Source organism: Myotis daubentonii, chromosome 2 (genome assembly GCF_963259705.1).
Source record: "Myotis daubentonii chromosome 2, mMyoDau2.1, whole genome shotgun sequence".
NCBI lineage: Eukaryota > Metazoa > Chordata > Mammalia > Chiroptera > Vespertilionidae > Myotis > Myotis daubentonii.
Window position 1 is genome coordinate 91,759,560 of NC_081841.1, and position 22,923 is coordinate 91,782,482.

Here is a 22,923-nt window from a genome sequence, read left to right on the forward strand (position 1 = left end):
AGGCAAGAAATAATGTCGCCTTGGTCTGGAGTGGTGTGGCCGATCCTGGAGAGGAACAGGGACTCTGTGGATTGCGGTCATCCACCTGAGGGATGCTGAAGCCCTGAACGGGGTGAGGCAAGGTTGGCAGCAGTGAGGGTGGAGGGGAGGCACAGAGGAAGTAGCTTACTAAGACGTAGAACTGAGAGGTGTTGGTGACCAGTTAGAAGATAAATTTAATTTTTATTGCTGTTTCGATGCCTTTGGGACACCCAGGAAGAGTCACTAAGCAGGCAGTTGGCCATGAAGTTGGGAATTGGGGATCTACTCTGTAACTCTGTGCAACGCCTCCCGTTCCTGGCGCAGTGTGAGGCTCTGTGTTGGGCTCAGCAAGGCCTGTTTGGGGTGGGCGTGCCTGAGAGAGTGGCTGGGTCTGTCCCACTTGGTTACCCAGGAAACCGAAGGCTGTGTAACACATAGTGGGACCTCAACAAATGCTCGTCAGACTAGAAAGAAGCTGCTCTTCATCTGGGGGAGGAGATGGTGAGTGTAGCACAGGGAGGTGAGAGCTTCCAGAGCCCTGAAGCTGTGTGTACGGCCAGAATGCAGGCCCAGCAGCTGGAGGGAAGGGCATCTCCCTGGGGCTCCTCACCTTTGAGGCTGGGTTGCTGGTCGTTGCCCCAGGAATGACCTGGTCTGGGAAGAGTCTGCTGGAGAAGTACATGCTCTGACACACCAGCTGTCCCTAAATGATGCTCACTGACATCCTCCCGAGGCCCCTTTCTCCATCAGTGACTGATTCCTACAATTAGATTCCAGGTGCTGGCCTGGCGTCTCTGAGGCAGCAGCTTGGGGTGGGTAGCCCAGGGAGCCGGAGCTTTTAGGTGTCACCAGATGCACACCAACCTCCTGTGCGTCGCAGTTCTCCCCGCCCCTCAACCAGGGGTTCCGCATCCCACGGAACCTGGTGCTCTGGCGAAGCCTGTAGATTATTCTCAGGATAATGGTTTTAAGTGCAGAAAACAAAAAGAGAGAATTGCAGATGAACCAATGATATACATATACAGATACGTCAAAATATTATTTTCCATTTGAGGTCTAGTAATATATCTTAACACATTAAACAGCAAGATCTAGGAGCAGTGACAACCATAATTTCAAAGCAGAGATAGTGTAAACAATATTTTGAGATATCTGAGACAACTACAAAATGATATGAAAATATCTGATTTCTCCTAGTGACAAAGTCACAGGCTCAGTTAATACCACGGTGGCCTGCATCCATGATGAAAGGAAATGCTAAGTTTCAGTTAGAGTTTGCTAAAATAAAGATTATTTTTTCTCCTCCAATTTCATGGGTTCTCTGAACTCTATTCATGAACTGCGGATGTCAGTGGAGGCCTTTCCAGCCATTCATTTCAGTTAGCAAGTGTTTCAGAGACCCGCGGCATAAAGTGTAACGTGTTGCATTTTGTTTCAAAATGTATTTGATTGGCTTATTTTGACAATCCCAGCTTTATTCTCATCTGTATTTTACAGATCAAGACTTGGCCAAGAGCAAGTGCTCCATAAATGATGGGTGGATGGGGGCACGGAGAAACTTCAGAACGTTTCTGACTGCCCAGACTTATACCCCATAAGTAATAGAGCTTGCACTTGAACCCAAATCACTTTTTACTTAAAATCTCTTGTTTTTCCTATTCTTCCATGCTACCATTATGCTTTTATTTAAAGAGTTAACACAATGCGAGGCATGTTCATAATTTATGCTACTCTGATCATAGCCGTCAGAGAACACCCAAAGTGCTTTGCTTACTTCCAGAGCCACGTGTTCAGTACCCTGGATCTGTGGCCCTTCAATGGCTGGGATGGCAAAAGCCCCAGAAACTGCCCCTCACAGACCGTCAGTGGATGTGGATGTGAAATTTAGAGAAGGCCAAGGCACGTGGGAGTAGGAAGCATGGGGTGTTCAGTATTGCTCCCCAAGGTATAGGTGTGGCTCAGAGTTTACAAGGGACAGATGTTGACTCAGTTGAAGAACTCTAATGTTTAGGCCTCCTCAGCGATGTGCCAGCATCACCTGATGTGATATTGACCGAAACCATTCAAACATTGATTCGTGCATTTGTTCATCCATTCAATAAACGTTTATTGACAGCCTACTACATGCCAGATGCTGAGGTGTAGGTTGCATTTAAAGTGTACACTAAGATAAACGACTGTAGAGCTTAGAGCCTATTGAGAGATGGACAATAAATAAAAATCTAAAACCAATAGTTGTAGTAAGTGTTTTGAAGGAAACAAATGGAGTGCTATGATTCAGAATAACAACTGGGGTAGGGACGGGAAGATCTGTAGTTGTATATCCATGAGGAGGTGACTGAACTGGAAACCTGAAAGATTAAAAAGGCCTACAAGGGAGTAGCGTGGGGAGAGGACATGCAAAAGACGTAGCACATGCAAAGGCCCTGAGGCAGAAAGATGGTAACATTTGAAAAGGCTGCAAGATGGCCACCGTGGGAATGGAAGCAGTGAGAGAGAAGGACAAGGGAGTTTGAAGAAGTTGTCAGGGACCAGCTCATTGAAGACCTGGGTTGGTGGGCGGGGTGGCGGGGGGGGGGGGCCGCGGAGCATTTGGATTTAATTCTAAGTGTGCTAGGAAGCCACTGAAGAATTTTAGGCAAGGGAGTAACATGATGGGTTCTGTATTTTAAAGGATTACTCTAGCTCCTGGATGGAGAATAGGTTTCAGGTTAAGAGAGAGAGACCAGGAGGCCCTTGGAGTAGATGAGGAGTGAGATGATGGGGGCTTGGATGGGGTGGAGATGGAGAAGGTAGATTTTATGTTGTTGTGGAACTCAGCTGAGATTTTTCGTGTGTTGGATGTGGGGAGAGATGGAGACAGGCGTTGGTGGTGATTGATGGTGCTGTTGGCCACGATAGGAAGACTAGAGAGGAACAGGGCTGAGGGAAGAAGCGTCTGGGTAACCATTTCCCAGCAACTCTGAAACCTTGTGACAGACTCCACTGGTTCTCAAAGGGGATGATGGAATTTAGAAATGTGGGGACCGAGCTTTTTCAGTGGTCGCCATGATGGGAGGCACTGCTGGCATTTTGTGGACAGGGGCCAGGGATGCTCAAAGTCCTGCATCACACAGGACGGCCCCATAGTAAACAGATCTCCGAATTCAACGCCAATAGCTGGCACACTGGCAGAGTGAGTCTCTTTCAACTCCAAGAGTCTGCGAAAATGCATTTTTCACACTATCAGCCGTTCATGCTAGTGTCTTTTTGTGAATTATTTGAGTCAGGTATCTTTTTATAAGTAATGACTGGAATTAGCTATAAGGAGGGGATGGAGATTTAGCTGGGAGATGGTGCATAAAGCAGGAAAAAGGAAGGATAAATCTTGGGGGGTATTTGGCGGCAGGGAGGGCTGAGAGGCTGGAGGACCTGGGGCCCTCAGAAGGAGCTAGGATGGTGGAAGAGCAAGCGAGAAGGTGTGAAATACCAACTCGGCCACTCTTCATGCTTCCTGTACTGCACTGCACGCTGCAGGACAGAGGTGCTTGCCTAGCTGTATCCCCAAACTTCCCTTCTCCATTCCTCCCGCACACTTTGAATTTTTCCTTTCTTTCATTTGAGTCTCCAAGGTAAATTCTTCCCTCAGATGATCAGAGAGATGCCACGAACTCAGTCAGAGCCCGATCAGTGCTGAGTACTCCAGAAGCATAAGGAAAAGTGACAAGAACCTTAATGGCTAGTGAAATCACTGTCTAACCTGGGTGAATAATTGTTCTTCCCATCTGTCTAAGATTATATTCCAGTTGTTTCTATACACATGGTTTCATTGTGGCCTCCCAGCCATGCTAATGGACAGGCATGTGTGTTACTGTGTCCATTTTACAGATTCTGTCATTGAGGTTCAGGGACTTAACTTGCCAAAATGAAGCAGCCTGTCAGGGGCAGAGCAGGGGCCAGAACTTGGATGGAGGGCTCTTAGCGAGGTTTCCTACATGCAGCTGAGCCCCTGGGTTAGTAATTTAGGAAGTGATGAAGAAACAGTTGCAAAGTAAGTGTATACCAAAGGGTAGCAGGATACAAAATTAGCTGCCCAAGAGGGTAGCTAATTTTTTTCATGTGTGTGTGTAAGAAGTTCACAGGCACCCAGTTAGTATTTGCTCTGGCCCATAAGGAAAAAAACAATTTAAGAGAGTCCTTTTAGCACCTTGGAATATAAGACTTGCTGGGTTCCCAGCACTTGAGGCCCCTCTTTTGGGCACATTTCCTCCCCTGTTCCCACAACAGCTGTAGCATGGCTCTGAGCACCTCGCATGAGCCTTGGTGGGTCAGGCCAGGGGCGGGGACACGGTGCTACTCAACTCCAGAGGGCGCCTTTCACACCCTGGAATACATGACTGGAGCCTGGGGTTGTGCACTGCACAAGGAGGGTGGGGATTGTCAATGGAAGATGGCATGAAGGAGGCCCAGCACTTTCCCTCATGATATGCCCACTACTCTCTGTGTGCTCACACGCACTCACACGCACTCACACACCAGCGCCGACGCCTTCTCAGTAGCCTCCCTTCCCCTTTGGCATATCTGGCCCAAGGCTCTATCTTTTTCAGCCCAAGCATCGTTTGAGACAAGGTAGCTTTTTCTGCAAACTGCAAGAAGTTTCCCTCGCAGCCCGGCTGCGGTGTAGGCGTGACGCTCCGGTTAGACATGGCAGGCAGGAGAAGCGGAGTGACAAGTCTGAGGGAACCAGGAAAGCCCAAAGGGGAGACAAGGTTTAGAGTTAAATCAGGATTGGATTTTGTCATGAAAGGCAGAACTGGCAAAAGCATCATTACAAGGCATTAACCTTGTTACACACAGACGAACAAGCAGAGGCTGGGATTCAGAAATAAATTACACATAATAAACTAGTTAGAATAGGCCGCGAGCAGCATTAGCGATTGCGCTCCTAGGGGAGAGGGGGGGCAAGAGAGAAAATGGGTCAAAGAAAGAGTCAGAATAGTCTCTGGACACTGGGGCCGACTGTACTGCCCCCCCACCCGCCACCACCACCCCTTTTCTGCTCGGCTCCCTAGGTATTCACTTCACTTCTGTGAGGAGGTTTCTCTGGGGCCTTTCTTTGTTTTCAGTTGCTGAAATGAGCGTAAGAAAGCCATTCATAGGGCTCCTTTTCCCATTCATGGCAACCTGTCCATTTCTGTGTGATCCAGCACAAAAGAATCCATTTCCATTCAGCCACAGCAGCCCTTACGGGAGGGCCAGGCCCGGCTTTCTTATTTTCTCCCAGGCTCACTGCTGTAATTGGCTGCACAGTCCTGACTGGCCAGCGTCCTCGAGGGAGAGAGGACGGAGCTGGGCTTCCCCACTCCTGGGCCTGGCAGCTGAGGGGTGAGCAGGGCCAGGCCCCCCAGCCAGGCTCTCCTTGCGTACACAGTTGCAGGTAACAGAAAACCTAGTCAACAGAGCCAAATATCAACAGTACAACGATTGAAATTTCTTTTGAGAGCCACAGTTTTTAAATTTAAACTATATAGGTAGGTACATTGTTATTAACTTAACCCTTTGCGGTCGTATTAAATTTGGACATGGTGTTGTACTGGTCGGAATTAATTTCCATTGAAAGAGCCGTGATACATAACATGCAAGATTATGAAGGATAAACAAGATTTATTAATTCTTTTTTGGAACTACGTCACTACTAGTAGAATCTCTACAAACGTTTTCACTTTCTACATCAGAGTCAGTATTCAAGGTGCCAAAATAAAACTCTTCATCGTTACTTTCAGATTCGCAGTACACTTCTTTCGGTAACTTTCTTTTTGCCATTTTGGAGTATTATTTTGAAATATCTTAACAAGCGAGAATGCCTAATTACAGTTAAACGTAATTTGTAAAGCTTTATTTGAAATTCTGCAAAGTATCTCCGAAGCTTGTCGATTTCTTCACTCTCAAAAGGCGACTGACTCGCCACGGTATTTTGCATGGCGAGTGTGGAACGACCGCGTTTGTTTATATTGAGTTTCGATATCTCTGATTTGTCGGGGCAATGTTTTGGTTCGTGACAAGGTCGCTTAGACATTTTAGAGCTTTCAGAGAAATTATGAACTGATACATGAATGAATAGAGTTAAGATTCGTACGGTTCCTTGCTGTGGTGGCTGAGAGCAGACATACGACCGGAACGGTAAAAAAGCGTTGGTGGCTGAGAGTAGACAAACGACCGCAAAGGGTTAATTAGGGTACTCCTAAGGCTTAGGAAGAGCCACACTCAAGGGGCCAAAGAGCTGCGTGTGGCTCGCGAGCCGCAGTTTGCCGACCACTGGCCCAGACCATGATAGCAATCATTAACTTGGTATTGGAAGTCTGTGCTTAGTCACGTCTTGGAGAACCGAGAGCCTTTTATCGTCACCCCCACACTAGCCTCAGCTGTCGATTTTCACCTTCTACCTTGACTGTCATGGAAACCAAATGTGCAGATGGCCTCACACCCCCACTTTCAGGGGGAGGTGGCGGGGGGAGGGGGCCAATGGCTCACCTTAACAGCCTCCTCTTATCAAGGAGGAAACTTACTTTGAGGAGCCGCTCAAGCAGACTTCTGGTAACTTACTGGGCAGACCTGGCCACATGGCCACCCCGAGCTCCAAGGGATGGGAAGCTGGGATATGGTCCTGGGGAGTGGGATTGCCGTTTGGCCTGGCCCCCAGTCATGGTTTTCCCAGGCTTGGGTTTACTGCTACCTAAACAAAAGTATGGTAGCAAAGAAGAAGGTGGAATACCGCCATGGGGTGGCAGGAAGCCTTTGTAATGAGAGCAAACATGTGTTGCGTGTCCCTCTGGGCCAGACACTGTCCTGAGCTTCACTGAGGCTTCCTCCTAACTCATTCAGCCCTCAGTGACCGAATTAACAAGCCTATGGCATAAAAGCTGTTGCCATCACTTCTATTGTGTACAGAGGGAAACTGAGTCACAGAGAGGTTAAATGACCTGCCCCAAATGACTTAGCTAGACAATGACAGAGCCAGGATTCCAACCCAGGAGGTCCGCTCACTCCCCTGTGCGGCTCCTATTAGGTAAGATGATAAAATACTCCTAGTAGTACACAGTAAGTACATGTTACTGATAACAGTAACACCAGCTAAAACTTTTCAACATGTTCTTATTACTACTACCATTATTATCTCTTTTTCATAACCACTCTACTAATCAAGCTTCATTAGCCTTCATTACACCCAGGAAAGCCAGCCCCCAGCAGGGTGAAATAGACTGCCCCCACCCCTGCTGGGTGAGAACCATACTGCCCTGCAGTCCTAACCTCTGACCCCTGCTCCCAGGTGTTTTCTGTGCCACCAGCTCCCCAGTTGGGTAACATGGGTTTAATGGCTGTACTGTTTACCTATGCTATCGATTCAGACCTTCATTCTGAAAACTGCAACTATTCAGGGACACTCAGAGGCCAGGGGAGGGCACTGGAAAGGCTGAGATGGAAATTTGGAAGCAATTTTCACCTTGTTCCCTTTCAGCTTTAGAGCTGCCTCTTTGTTTTTTTCTTTTTCTTTCTTTCTTTTCTTTCTTTCTTTTTTTTTTTTGGAGCCAATCTTTCCCAGACAGAATATCTCATCCCACCTCAGCAAAGGCTGCTGTGACGTCATGTTCTTGGCTAATCAGAATAGCTACAGTAAGGAAGCACCTTCTATACCTCAGACATGGGAGTTCACTGTCCCATTGGTCCTTGAGGATGCACCACTGCTATTCTTCTTTCTGTGTCAGAGTAGAGAAGAAAGGAGTTTTCTAGCCAAAGATAGTGGTATTAGAATATGCCAGATGCCCAGGCAGAGATGACACCCAATTCTCTGAGTTAACCTCTCGGTGCTGCTCAAATCCTATATAATAAAAGGCTAATATGCAAATCGACCGAACGGCAGAATGATTGGTCACTATGATGTGCACTAACCACTGTGGGGGAGGGGGGGTAGATACTCAACACAGGAGCGCTCCCACAGGGTGGTCAGTGCGCTCCCACAAGGGGAGCACCACTCAGCCAGAAGCAGGGCTCACGGCTGGCGAGCGCAGCGGCGGTGGCTGGAGCCTCTCCTGCCTCTGCAGCAGTGCTAAAGATGCCTGACTACAGCTTAGGCCCACTCTCCCTAGGGAACGGGCCTAAGCCATCAGTCAGACATCCCCTGAGGGCTCCCAGACTGGAGGAGAGCACAGGCCGGGCTGAGGGATCCCACCCCAGTGCATGAATTTGTGCACCGGGCCTCTAATCCTATATAATAAAGCGGTAACATGCAAATTGACCATCATGCCCTCACACAAGATGGCCGCTCCCATGTGGGCACAAGATGGCTGGCAGGGGAGGGCAGTTGTGGGTGATCAGGCTGACAGGGGAGGGCAGTTAGGGGCAACCAGGTCAGCAGGGGAGGGCAGCTGGGGCAACTGGGCCGGCAGGGGAGGGAAGTTGGGGGCGATAGGGCCAGCAGGGGAGCAGTTAGGCGTTGATCAGGCTGGCAGGGGAGTGGTTAGGGGGTGATCAGGCTGGCAGGCAGAAGTGGTTAGGGGCAATCAGGCAGGCAGGTAGGCAAGCGGTTGAGAGCCAGCAGACCTGGATTGTGAGAGGGATGTCTGACTGCTGGTTTAGGGTGCAGGCTAGGCTGAGGGACACCCCCCAGTGCATGAATTTAGTGCACCAGGCCTCTAGTCCTATCTAATAAAGAGGGAAAATGCTAATTGACCCTCACACCATCGCAAAGATGGTGGTGCCCATAGCCAATAAGGAGGGAATATGATAATTGATTACCCTGCCCTCAGAGATGGCAGTGCCCACAGCCAATAAAAAGGGAATATGCTAATTGACTGCCATGCCTTCAAAGATGGTGGCGCCCAGTCCCCTCAGCCCCCAGCCGCCCAGGGCCGCCCGAGGCTCAGGTAACCAGGGCTGGCCGAGGCTTGTGCTGCCGGCAGTGGCAGCAGCAGAGGTGTGATGGGGGCGTAGCCTTCCCCTGATCGCCGGATTGCCTCCCGCCCCTGAGGGCTCCCAGACTGTGAGAGGAGGCAGTCCGGGCTGAGGGCCCCTCTCCAGTGCATGAATTTTCATGCACTGGGCCTCTAGTATTTAATAAAAGTAATAGGCATAGGTGGCCAATGTTAAGTTTGAACAATTCTGGTTTAATTTTAAAGCAAGATGTGTGGTGTATTATGTGTGGGTTTTTTGTTTGTTTGTTTTTTATCTAAAGGTCATCTGATTTTTCTTTTTCTGCTCATAGTCACAAGGTATCCTTATCTAAAAACAGTGATCTATTGTTCTGATTCATAGATATTTTTTCTAAACTTCAATTTTAACAGGACAGGTCCTCATCTTCCCCAACTGCATGGAAAGTATCTTTTAACAGGAAGGAAAGCTCTAATGGGCTTTCAAAAAATCTTTCAAAACTGAGTTTACTATGGAATATTTTATGCAAATAAGTCGCTTTCTCCCTAGGTTATGACATCTTTCCCTTGAAAAGAGATCATGGCCTTGGCATAGGAGGAAATCCCTCCCAGCTTATCTCTTCTTAGCACAACTTCAGCAAAGCGGTACAGGCGGCCCTTTAACGGCTTCAGAGATCTACTCATTGGTAGTCCATGGAGCCATTTAGTGTCGATGTTAATGAAAGTTGGTGCGTTTAAAAACAATGAATATTTAATAAGACATAAATTGAAAGACATAAACACTGTTGGCAATAATATAATGAAGTTAATAAGTCTTCGCCTCCCCTTGCCAACCTCCCCCTCCCCAAATGGGGCGATTGGGGTGTTGCGGTGATGCTCACTGAAGTTTGCCAGCTCTCTCGTTGGCCAAGACTTAGACGTGCCTTTGAAAACCTTAGCGCAGTTGGGAACTGAGCGCTGGCAGATAAAGTGCGTATCACACTGTGTTCAGCAGCTACAGGCAGCAGCGACTCTTTCTAGTTCCATTCCTTCCTGAGATTCGTGTAACAAACTCAGTTCTCTGCTGCTGAAGGCAGGAAGCAACATAAAATACTGCGTGTCTTCAGACAAGAGAGAAAAAGACATTTTGGTCAGCACTCGGCCTGCTCTGGGTTTAAAACGGGGCTTTCTTTAATGATGAGGAGCAAGCATGTGAGTCTGTGCTCAGACCTCAGACTATTTAAATGCTTTCTGGTGGGAAGCAAGCTCTCCGTTTCCTTGTCAGGAGCATCAGCACCAGGTCCAGCCCTTCCGCCCAGTTCCTCCTTAGTTCTGTGGCTCTCTCTTTCCCACCCTCCACGACCATGTCTTGCCCTCTTTACCCTCTGAACTAATTACCCTGTCTTTGGGCTTCACATTACACACTTCTTGGAAATCCAGAACCCTTCCTTCTGCCATCACACCCAATAGGAAGGATGGTCTGTCTCACATCTTGGGAAATGGCTTGTTTAACCTCGCGGGAGCCAGTGCCTCCCTAGAACAAACTGCAGCAGAATCCTGCAAACAGCCAAGTGTAAGATCGTCTCCCTCCCATTCAGCAGCGGGCTCTCTCTTGGCAATAAAGTGGAACTCGGCTTCATATATCAGCTGGGGGAGTGTTAAATGGATGGCTAGCTCGCTGCTGGCAATCAATACGTGTTAATACATAGTAAACAAATGGCTTTCCATGGGCTGGGCAAGCATGGTGATTTTGCAGATAAAAAGGATAAAAGGTTGTTCCTGGGGATCTTGTCTAAGAGAATGTATTTGGGGCTCAAGTAGGAGCCTTCCCAGGTGGGCACAAGTGACATTTAATCATCCTGAGAGTTACAGCTGTTAAAAATTAACTTTTTTTATTTGTGCATTTGTGTGCATATTCAGAAAGAAGATCAGCCTGAGAAAGTGCAGCCAATCGCGTCCTCTACCATGATCCATTCCGACCTGACATCTGTTTATGGCACCGTGGTGATGAACAGAGCTGTTCTGTTCCTGGGGACTGGAGACGGCCAGTTACTTAAGGTGGGTGTTTTGTGCTTTCTTCAATGTCAATTTTAATAGTGACCTAATTTTGTGCTTTTCGATGTTTTATTGCGTCTGAGTTATGCACAATACCATACCAACTGCTTTATGAACTTTTCAGTGACCCCCCAGAAATGGCCTGAAAGAATTTTCTAGAAGTCTGTTTGTAATTCTTTCCCTAGCTATGTAACAAAGCACCAGCCACCTTCTCTCCCAGCTCCTGCTAAGATATCCCCCCTTCCTTACGCACTGGTTGCCTGGATGAGGTGGGTGGGGGTCTGGCCCCTGTGCCATCCCTGACTCACCTCCTTGAGACATTTCGCCTTTCAGTTCTATCTCCTTTATAATGAGAATGTACAAAGCACCTGATTTCTCATGACTTCAAAGAAATGGGAGATGCAGGGCTTAAAGAGAGGAAAGAAACAGGTGCTTCTCTCCAGAGAGGTCGGAGACCTGAAATCTGTGAGACTCCCCTTGACTTTGATCTCCGAGACTATACTTTCCCACTGCACGGTGCACCCCTAGTCACGTTGAGATTTTTTATTCACTTGGGAGAGGGCCAGTGGGAAGGAGGAGAACATAAAGTCAGAAATACCTAGTAATTGGCCTGAAATTATATAGCACTTACTAGTATCTTCTCAATTTCATCAGCAAGCATGTATGGAATACCTCCTGCGGCCTCCACCAACATTCGTGGTTGGGAACCACACCGTTTCTGTCACCTCTAGGGTGGTATTCCTTTACCTCTCTGTAGCCAATTTGTCAGCTCAGATTCCAAATGGAAGGTTAACAGATTTGTTTTCTCCGCTGACCTCCCAGCGATAACTAGCTGTGTGGCCTTAGGTAAGCTGCCTGATCTCTCTGAGATCCCGTTTCCTCATGTGTAAGTGAGATTGCACTAGACGGCCTGGAAAGCCCGTCCTCTTCAGAAGGCCTCCCGCCCTGCCTCGGTGCCTTATCCCCACTCGGCCACAGCTTTGCTCCCTCTACTGCCAACGAGCACCGTAGTCTTGTTGCTACCTTTGCTCACACTGGATTGCTTTCTTCTCTCTCTGCTTTACTGAATGCTATGTCTCTGTGCTTTGGCTTAGTTTAAGCTCCATCTCCTCTCTGAGGACTTCTGTGCTAAATCTGTAGTGATTAGGTTTTTCCCTCATCTCCTGAAATTCTCCTATCTGTATCTTTTTTTTTTGGCTCATTACAAATGTCTTGCTTTGATGCCTAACCTTTTCTCTTGTGTTTGTCTGGCCTTCTCAACTTGATTTTAAGTGTCTTGAGAAGGGGGCCCTGGAGTCCCACAGCCTGATACAGTGCCAAGTGCCTGGTCGGAATTTAATTTAATCTGTTTCCTTTGGAGGAAACCCAGTAACATATGGGAGGGAGTTTGTTTGTATACACGTTCTTTTAAAATATACATCGATCCTGTTTCCTGTTGTGTTAGCTTAATTTCCCGGGGAGAGGTAAACACCCATCAGTCATTCTACACAAGTTGCTCGGTGTATGAAGTGACGTCTGTAGCTACACCAACCTGGTCAGGCCAATTAGAGCCATTAACCTGGCAGAAGAAGTTCCCGTCAATCCAAACTGGGCCTCCTCACCAATTATCTCTTCGGATTTGGGATATTTTTGATGACTGTTTTGACAAGAACACTGTTTCCCCAAAGCTAAGCCAACCAAACTGTTACATGGTAAACGGGAGGTGAAGGAACACTTGGCTCTAAGTAGTTCCCCAGGGAAGGCCTGGCTTGCCCTCCTGTTTGTTCGCACCAACAGTTCGTGTGCAACCGGCCAGTTTTTAGAGATTTGTGGCACGGGGGGGGGGGGGGGGGGGGGGGAGGGGGGGAGGAACCAAGCTGCAGCTTCAAGCTGCTGAGCAAGAAGTGGCGCACTGAGGTCTCCCTTCCCTCAGCATCTGGAAGGGGTACCCCTTCAAAAGCCACATCTGGGCCTTATTTGAATAACAAGGCAGGTTGCTTTTCCGTTTGTTGTGTGACTGCTAACATTGATCCAGTGCCTCCTGTGTGCCAGGCACGCTACATGTCCTGGCTAATGCCGTCCTCTCCAGAACTCTGAGAAGTAGGTATCCTATTCCCATTTTACAGATGAGGGAACGGAGGCCCAGAGAAGTGGGATGGTTTGCTCATGGTCACACAATGGCAGAGCAGGGACTGGAACCTGGAGAGACTTCAGAGACTGCCCCTCATACCCCGGTGACTTTGTAACCTCTGCCCAGGCGAGGGCAACCGTTCCCTGAGGGTTCGCTGGGGGGAGTGCGAAGCATGTTGATAACGAGATTGATGTGGGGGACCAGGGCTCCTGGGATGGGTCCCGGGTCTTAGAGACTCAGAGAACAACCCCAGCTTGAAAAGGCAGACGTGATAACTTGTTGGGAATTAAGCCCCGCCCCCAGCTTCCCTCAGGATGCGTTTATGGGGGTTTATGGGGGGAGTGTGAGCTGACTTACCCCCCCACCCCCACCCCAGGCTCCCTAGAATAGCCCAGTAATCCCACGATTCTGCCATGTAACTTGTGTGCAGGTCCTTGGATGCAGCCCCTGCCACTGCCTGGAGTCCTGGTCCTCGGGACTGTGTAGATGATTCGGAAGACACAGATCATCCCCAAATCCTTTATTCACAAACTTCAAGCATCTCACTCGCCAGACTTGTCACCAGAACTGTTAGAAAAGCCGAGCACTGATAGACAGGCGCTTGGCTTCTTACGGCCCAGAGGGGCGGTACTAATGAGCAGCAAAAAACAAAACCCGACCCAGGGCAGATCGCCGCAGGCCCCCAGGATGGGGTGAGGGGGGCGGTTAGGGGGAGTTTGCGGCATTTGACAGACGCAGGCACTGTAGTGTGTGCCTGGGTGGACAAGAGGCAGGAAACAGCAGTTGGGGGCCAGTTGCTGTTTTTTACCTCCACACACACAAATCCTGCTTCTTAAATCTTTGAAAACCTCGTGGAGTTTTCATACCATTTGGTGCAATATTAAATATCATGTTATTACTTAGTAACTTTTTAATTATGAAAGTGATATATGCTTGTAGGAAAAGTTGCAAAGTAGCAGGGGGTGAGGGGAAGGCAAAGGAAAAACCCCTCCAGTTCTGTTATGTTGGAGGCATCTGTTGTCAGCGGCTTCGTCTTTTTTTTCCCCCCCAACATAGCTGAGGTCAGACTCTATCCAGTTTTGTATTCTGTTTTTTTCTTCAGTTAATGAGAGAAGATGCTTATATTAAAATGTGACGGTAAACCTTTTGTAAGCAGTATTTTTAAACAGCTGTATCATGTTCTGTTACGTGGAAACATTACTTTGAATTTAAGCCGAGATAGTGAATCACTCTTAAAGTGTCTTTAAAGACACACACTTTTCCAAGTAACCGGGCACTGCTTCCAAGGATAAGGTTTGCTCACCATAAGTGGAAAAACGAAAGACTTGACAGCGTGCTAAGACCTTTGCTGCCTCTTTCTCCTGCCTGTATTCCCAGTTACTTCATCAAATTTTAAAAAATGGGAGGACTTTGGAATAGAAAGTGTCCTCTGAGAATATCTAATCTGCCCCCTTAATTTTATCCGCGTGCAGTCCTCGTGGTTATAAGACAGGTTATGCTCAGTCACCCGTGATTTCCTCATTTGACTTCCTTTCTGAACACAGTTGCATTCTATAGTTTGTCAGTTGTCAGTGTCTCCACTGGGATCAGCTGAAGAGGCATGGCCACACTGAACTCAGCTTTGGGGAGTTCACATCACACGCGCTGCCAGTCAGGACACTGCTGAGAGTACCCGCTTTCATAAACACAGGCTGCACCTTCCTCCAGCTTGTGGTGCAGCCTGTCATTGGTTTGGATTCCTCTGCGCTGACTAACGCGTAAAGACATTTGTCCTGCCCTGGCCAGTGTGGCGCCGTTGGTCGGGCATCATCCCTCCGAAAGGTTGCTGGTTGGATTCCCTGTCAGGGCACATGCCTGGGTGCGGGCTCATTCCCATATGGGGTATGCAGGAGGCAGCTAACCAGTGCTTCTCCTCCCTCTCTTCCTTTCTCTCTAAAAATCAATTAAAAATCTTTAAAAAAAGAAAAAGAAAATTGTCCTTATTTCAAGGGCAGAATTGAATATGTTGAGTTTTTCAAGGTGGTAAAATAAGTAATAACAGAAGATGCATGAAATTTGAAATTTGTAACTCTACTTATGCCCGTTAAACTTTCTTGTAAGCGTAAAAGGTAACAAGGCCGCAAGCAAGGAATAAGAATAGCTAACATTTCTGAGCTCTTACTGTGTGCCAGGCATTAGAATGAGTGTCTTTATGGGTTAACTCATCTAATCCTCACAAGTCAATCCTATCACCATACCAACTTCATAAATGAGAAAACCTGAGGCTCAGAGAAGTTAGGTAACTTGCTCAAGGTGATTTGGACTTAAGCAGTCTGCCCCCCGTGAAAATGAAAATGTAGTCTGTAGAGCTTGGTAGAGTTGATGGAACTGGTTTTGATTTTTATCTTGTTCTTAATATTGGAATGTCTGGGTCAAGACACCACTATTTGGGCTTTCATGAGAAGGAGCTATGGCTTCTGTGGTTTAAGTTTTATCCTATTTGTGGATAGACTTCTGTATTAGAAGGAGAAAGAGTCCTTTTCTCTCAGAGTTGCACGTAGCTCATGGGAGCATCTGGTCCCACTTGGGGGCCCCTGCTTTTCCTCAGTGGATTTCTTTAGAGCAAAAGTGGGAAATCTGTATTTGAGTTGATTCTTGGGATAGCCCAGTGAGAGGAGGCTGGTGTTGGGTTCTTCAGCATCCCTAGGCCTGAAGGAGGGTTCTGGGGGCAGGAGCCATAGCATGCCCTTTCCCCCGTCCAGCAGAAAAGCACTGCTACCCTCAGAACCTTACTCCCACTAGTGGATTTCAGTATCCAAATCATGGAACAAACTCCAATTCCAGAAAGTTCTTCCTGCATCCTAACAGTAGACAATCTATGTAACCCCTGCAAAGCCTTTCTTGACTCTGGTTTCTAAAGTTTTCAAGTGAAAGTAAGAGAAAACAAAAATGACAAAATCCTTTATAAGGATATACTCATGTATCCTATATAATAAAAGACTAATATGCAAATTGTCCCCTCTGGCCGGCCAACCTCCCATGTCCCCTCCCCCCACCCTACCCAAACCCTCTCCCTGGCTGGCCCAGGCTGTCTGGACCCCACCCACGCACAAATTCGTGCACCAGGCCTCTAGTGTGTGTGTGTGTGTGTGTGTGTGTGTGTATATATATATATATATATATATATATATATATATATATATTCCCACAGAATGTTCAAATAAGAGAACAGAGTGGGAAAACCAGGACAATACCTGGGCCTGGAAGTGGGGCTGGTGGGGACGGCTGAGCTAAGGCAATGGACCAAAAAGCAAAAGCAGCAGAGGTGTCAAAACTTGGAAGTGGCGCAGCCGGCGTGGTTCAGTGGTTGAGCATCGACCTGTGAACCAGGAGTTCAAGGTTTGATTCCCAGTCAGGACACATGCCTGGGTTTTGGACTTGATCCCCAGTGTGGGGTGTGCAGGAGGCAGCCAATCAATGATTCTCTCTCATCATTGATGTTTCTGTCTCTTCCTCTCCCTTCCTCTCTGAAATCAATAAAAATATATTTAAAAAAACAAATACACCTGGTAATGTGCTCCATGGTTGGTATCTAGAATGTCATATGAAGCTACTTCAAGTTCTTTCCCAAGTCATAAATTTCAATTTGTGAGTTCTCAGGGAATCCCAGTTTAGGGATATTACTCCCTTGTAGTCCACAAATCTAGAATTTGTGATTCAGATTGTATGCTTCTCTCACTACTAATGATAAAATAAGTAGATTGGAAACAAGAGAGGAATTTTCTTAAACTTTATATCTCATCATTATAACACGTAACTATTAAAGCACATTAAATGCTATTGGATAATTACCTTGCTTGTGTGTGTGTGTGTGTGTGTGTGTGTGTTTATGGGGGAAAATAAGTGAGAAGATTGGCCTGTTTGCCCTTCAACTAGTTAGCCCTAGAGAGTGAAGCATAAGGAAAGAAATTTGGCATCTTTGAGCTTTTTAAACATGGTAATACAAAAGACTAATACTAAAGAATTAGCCTTTTGTTCAATTTTTCTCTCCCCTCATTTTCTTCACCGTGCTTTCCTTCCCACTGGTGGTGTCAAACTTGTAACTAACCATGTGGTGTGGAAGTCTCACACACCATACATTTTAGGACTAAGGTTGGGTGATGTTTTGTTTTGTGTTTTTTGTTTGTTTGCTTGCTTTGTATGCAGCAAAAATCCCAAGGCTAGTTAATAGACTACCATGAGGCTTCATGAAGATGTCAACAGAAACAATATGTTGACATAAACTGAAGTTCTCCATCGGAGAAAATACATTTTCTATACAGGCTTCAGCTGGAAAAATGTGAAGAGCCTTATAAAATCTTGAATGCTAATAGAGTATTTTTTTTTCATTTAGTAAATATTTATTGGGCACCTTTTATGTGCAAGGCACTTTCTGGGTGCTGATGATACAAAAGTGAACAAAACAGACAATGTCGCGGCTCTCCTGGTGGGAAGAAAGAGACAGAAAGCAAGTAAATGGATTAATCAATATAAAGCCATTTCAGATAGTGGTAAGGGCTCTGAAGAAAACAGTGATAGGTAGAGAGTGACAGTGGGGTACAATAGAAAGACGACCAGGGAAAGCTTCTCAGAGGAGGTGACATTTGAGACTTGAAAGACAAAGGGTGTATCAGAATATACATGACTCAGGTTGACTTTAAATTAGATCTATATTAAGGGCATATGCTGGAAGCAATAGATAAAAATCCGCATCATGCCCAAGAAGTGTGTGTGAGTTGGATGAGGTTTCTCATATGCAAAATTCAACCCATTTTGGGTTTCTGTGACTCACTGTTACTTCCTGCATCGCTTCACTGATCATGTTTTTTTTTTCCAAGGCTGCCCAGCTGAACTGAGCTGAGGAAGGAACCTTTTACCTCGCTCCAGTCTTACTGGCTTTCTTCCCGGTGTTGATGTTGATGTGAATTTTGTGGTTGAAAGATCCAGGTGTCCATTGGGGCTCCTGGGCTGGGCTGTGTGGTGGGGATGGGTGAGGTGGAGGTGTTATTAATAGAAATCCGAAGGAGGAAAAGAGCCATCTCTCTCCTGTCCTGTAGTTATCTAAGAGAGATGAGGACCACAGCAGCAGCGACCCCAGTGCCTCCATGTAGCGCATTTGCGTCCCTTGTAATGAACATGAAAACTTGCCCTGTCCTCAGGGTTCTGGAGACCATTCTCTGTATAATGTAGCAAAAAGAAAACTAATTTAACCCACTCTTCCTCAAATACTTTTAAAATTTAAATAGTCTGTATTTATTTTTTGAGATAATACATTGGTATTGCTCAAAATACAAAAGAACCAAGAGAATATACAGTAAAAACCACATATTTCTACCCTTTGGGGCAACCAATGATACTGGCTTCTTGGGTGTCTTTCAAGAGATATTTTACATATGTCTGCAAGCAAAGGGGGGAAGATAGTCTTTCCCCACTTTTATTAAACATATAAGACATAAACATGTATTATGCTACATGCATACGTATATAAAATATATGTATGCAAATATATACATGCATATTTAATACATGTTAAACATAACATACAGAGCCTTCTAATTATTTTCTTGGCTAAATAGAATTCAGTTGTTTGTACTGTAGTTTACTTAACTTGTTCCCTATAGTTGGACAATAAGTTTGTTTCAGTCTTTTGGGTATAACACATGATGCAATGAGTATTCATGTACGTGTATCATTTCACGTATATATGAGGAGCTGCTGGGCCTAGGGTTATATGCTTTATAATTTTGGTAGATAATGGCAAGTTACCCTCCAGGAAGTCTCACTCCCACCATCAATGAAACATAACAGTTTAACACCAGCATCTGTGGTTATCAGGATAAGCTTCAGTGTAGGCCACTCTAGATAGCTTGTGCAGGAAACTGGTTGATAAACCCTGGCATAGTGCACTTTGGTAATTTTTTTAAATGCAAAAAAGAAAGACTTTCCTGCCATAATTCAGAGTTCTAAAGAGAATACTGGTATCTCATCTCCAGCAGGTAACTGGTTGATAAATTCTGGCATATAGTGCACTTCGGTTTTTGTTTTGTTTTGTTTTTTTTTGGGGGGGGGGGTGTTTTTGCAAAACAGAAAGACTTCCCTGCCATAATTCAGAGTTCTAGAGAGAATACTGGTATCTCATCTCCAGAGTATCAAGCAAATAAATCAAAGTTGCTCAAACTAGATCTTTCTAGCCCCTCTCCATCTGTATTAACCATGCTCCAATAAGCCCCAAGAACAACTACAGTGCAGCTCTTAACTCACTTAAAATGGATGAGGAGTGTTTTATAATTATTTTTGTTGAGGTGTAATTGACATATAACATATTAGTTTGTATGATTTCAATATAATGATTTGATATTTTTATATATTGTGACTGATCACCACAATAAGTTTAGTTAACATCGGCCACCATACATAGTTACACATTTTTTTCTTATTATGAAAACTTTTAAGATTTACTCTTTTAGCAACTTGCAAATATACAATACAGTATTAGTAAATATAATCACCGTGCTGTAATTACTGGAAATTATGTTTTCATTTACTTTTTATTTTAAGCAAATCCCAGACACTGTCATTTCACCCCCTTGTTTCATTATGCATCTCCAAAAAAACTATGATCATTTTCTTAAATAACCATAATGCTGTTATTCCAACTAATAAAATTATTAATAATTATTTAGGGTTATCTAATATTGAGTCCATATAACTGAATTTTCCTGATTAGCTAAAAAAAAAAAAGTCTTTTAAAAATTGTTCTTGTTCAAATTAGTATCCAAACCAATATAGGTTCTTTAGTCACATTTTAAATATATATTTTTATTGATTTCAGAGAGGAAGGGAGAGGGAGAGAGAGATAGAAACATCAATGATGAGTGAGAATCATTGATTGGCTGCCTCCTGCATGCCTCCCACTGGGGATCGAGCAAGCAACCCAACCGGAGCATGTGCCCTGACTGGGAATTGAACAGCGACCTCCTGGTTCGTAAGTTGATGCTTAACCACTGAGCCCTGCCAGCAGGGCACTCTCTAGTCACATTTGGTTGTTCTGTCTCTCTTCTTCTGGAGTGGCCTCCTCCTATGCATCACCATTGGCTTTTTGAGGAATTCACTCCTTTTATTCACCACCACTGACTGAATGAGGAAGCAAGTCTTTGACTGTCTCACATTGTGGCCTTGGCCCTTTGCTTTCTTGTGGTATCATTTAGCTTGTTCCTCTATTCCTTCTAATGCTAAATGTAAACTAGCACTACAGACTTAACTAGATTCAGGTTCCACTTTAAGGGCAAGAATACTTCATAGATGGTTCTACAGATGATGCTTTCAATGTGACAGGAGAAATCTGGGCAGCGGGCTTTCTTCTTTTAAGTCTCAATCGAGAATATTTCTATCAATCTTTTTAAAATTGACTTTCTGTTTCTTCTCTATACAACCACTTTCTAGAACTGGATCAACTCTTTGAATCTGAGCTTATAAAGAATATGAATTTGTTGATGTAAGAAACATCCAAATCTGCTGAGAATTTTTTAACATATTTTATTGATTTTTTTACAGAGAGGAAGGGAGAGGGATGGAGAGTTAGAAACATCAATGAGAGAGAAACATTGATCAGCTGCCTCCTGCACACCCCCCACTGGAATTTTTATGAGCTTATTTGAGCCAAACTGATGATAAGTTCCAGGAAGCAAAATCTCATTGAATTGAGAAAATTCTCTAGAGAGTGGCAGTTTTGCAGCTTATTTTATACATTAGATCAAGGGAGACATAGGGGGGTTACATGAAATCCACTGGTGGTAGATTAAGGGGGTAGGAGAAAGCAAAATGGGGAAATCTCTGGGATTGGATAAAAAGTAAAACAGATAGACAGATACTTTTTTTACATTGGTGGGTATAGGGTAGTTAATGATTAATATTCACAGCACATAGAGATGGTATTCGGGGAAGAAGATAACAACAAGGTTCTGGAGCTGGTGGCTCTGCCTGAGGGGTCTGGAAAAAGAGGTTACTGTGACATTTCAGAGGTATGTTATCTTAGATCCAAAAAGACAATGGGTAGGTTGACTTCAGGTAAAGATTGGCCTCTGTCAAAGAAGCTACAGGCCTAGAGTCTGACTCACTGTGCCCCCTTCTGGTTAGGCATTTTTATGTTCAGACCATCTGGTTATTTCTGGTCTTAGAGTTTGTAAGGCCCACCATGCTGGCCTCCCCTGAACTTCTCAGGTTTAGCATATGGCCCCTTTTTCATCCATACCTCCCCGTTTTGGTCACAAATCAGTCTGAAGGATGCATTAATAACCAACCTCCTGGTGGTAATGTGGTCCCATGGTGCTAGGAAGGTTCATTCCTAGGAAGTCTGAGTATCATCATTTGTCTTGCTGATCAGTGGGCCATTGGGAATGGGATAACACTGTAAGCTTTGATGGAAGTCTAGGCTGAATTTTTCTCAAAAGGGAAAGGCAGGCAAATGGGAGGCAGTCAGGTTTTATGGGCCTTTGTTAAGAAAAGCACTCTCATTTATAAGCTGTCATGATCCAGGTTTTGTTGTCTGTCTCACTTTTCTGTATTTTGCATCTAGTATAACATTTACTTGTAGTTTGAGGGCACACCATACACCTCTTTAGTTTTTACAGTCTGACCATGAGATGGGTTCCCATTTACTGTGGCCCATCTACTTTCCATTGGAAGCACTCAAGTGCCCTTCATTATTAATCTGATTCCCACTAGTTGTGCAATTGAGAACTGTAACCTTAAGGTTTAATTGGGGCCAAGGCTGTAAGAACATAATGGTGTAAATTACAATTAACCACCTAAAAATTTGCAGAGGCCAGGAGGACAGTAAGAGTTTCATAAGTAAATTTCCTGTGCCTCAGCAACAGTTATAGAGGGCCTTTTTATAAAAAAAAATCCTCACCTGAGGATATTTTTTCCATTGCTTTTCAGAGAAAGTGGAAGGGAGTGAAGAAGGATGGGAGAGAGAGAAAAACATTCATGTGAGAGAGACACATTGACTGGTTGCCTCCCGCATGCACCCCGGCAGGGGACAGGGAGCAAACCTGCACCTCTTTAGTGTAAGGGCTAACACTCTAACCCAGTGGTTCTCAACCTTCCTAATGCCGCGACCCTTTAATACAGTTCCTCATGTTGTGGTGACCCCCAAACATAAAATTATTTTCGTTGCTACTTCATAACTGTAATTTTGCTACTGTTATGAATCGTAATGTAAGTATCTGATATGCTATATGTGTTTTCCGATGGTCGCGACCCACAGGTTGAGAACCGCTGCGAGTCTAACCACTGAGAAATACCAGTCAGGGCTAGAGGGCCTTTTTTTAAACAGCCACTTCAGCTTCCATCTGAATTAACATACTTAATTCAGCCCTTCTCTGGATAGGGGATAAGTACATGCCCGTAATTGAGTTCTAGCATTTATACATACAATCCTTTCTCAATATACTTTTCCCACTAACCTTCTCTAACTTCTCTTGGCCTTCTTAGTTTTCTCCTTCTACTCATTCAGAAATAACCAACATATTAGGACAAACTACTTCTTTTTAACTTCTCTCAAAAACATACACATCCCTTTTCTTCTGTAATAACATTCTTGCTAAACTGTAAAAGAGAAACCATAAAAGAGTATATTGATAATACAAAAATTATCTTATACACCTTTATTAATTATTAACAGTTTGAGAAAAGCCCGAAGAACAATATAACTATTATTATGATTAATATCATTAGCAGACAGGTAAAGACAATCAAGTGGTTTTTTAAGTTCAGGATCAATTTGTGGGTATACAGGCCTTGACGATGTCTTGGGATAGCTGTCTATCGCTGATG

The 22,923-nt window shown here is 45.1% G+C and overlaps 1 protein-coding gene across 4 annotated transcripts in view; it reads left to right on the forward strand.

The window, feature by feature from the left end:
- The window catches only part of PLXNC1 (plexin C1), a 164,129-nt gene that overhangs the window by 11,306 nt on the left and 129,900 nt on the right, over positions 1–22,923 (forward strand). For all 4 annotated transcript variants that reach the window (XM_059683806.1, XM_059683803.1, XM_059683804.1 and 1 more), the window contains exon 2: positions 10,824–10,961. In XM_059683806.1, the coding sequence (XP_059539789.1) occupies positions 10,824–10,961 (138 nt within the window). The remainder of the gene's footprint in view (positions 1–10,823; positions 10,962–22,923) is intronic.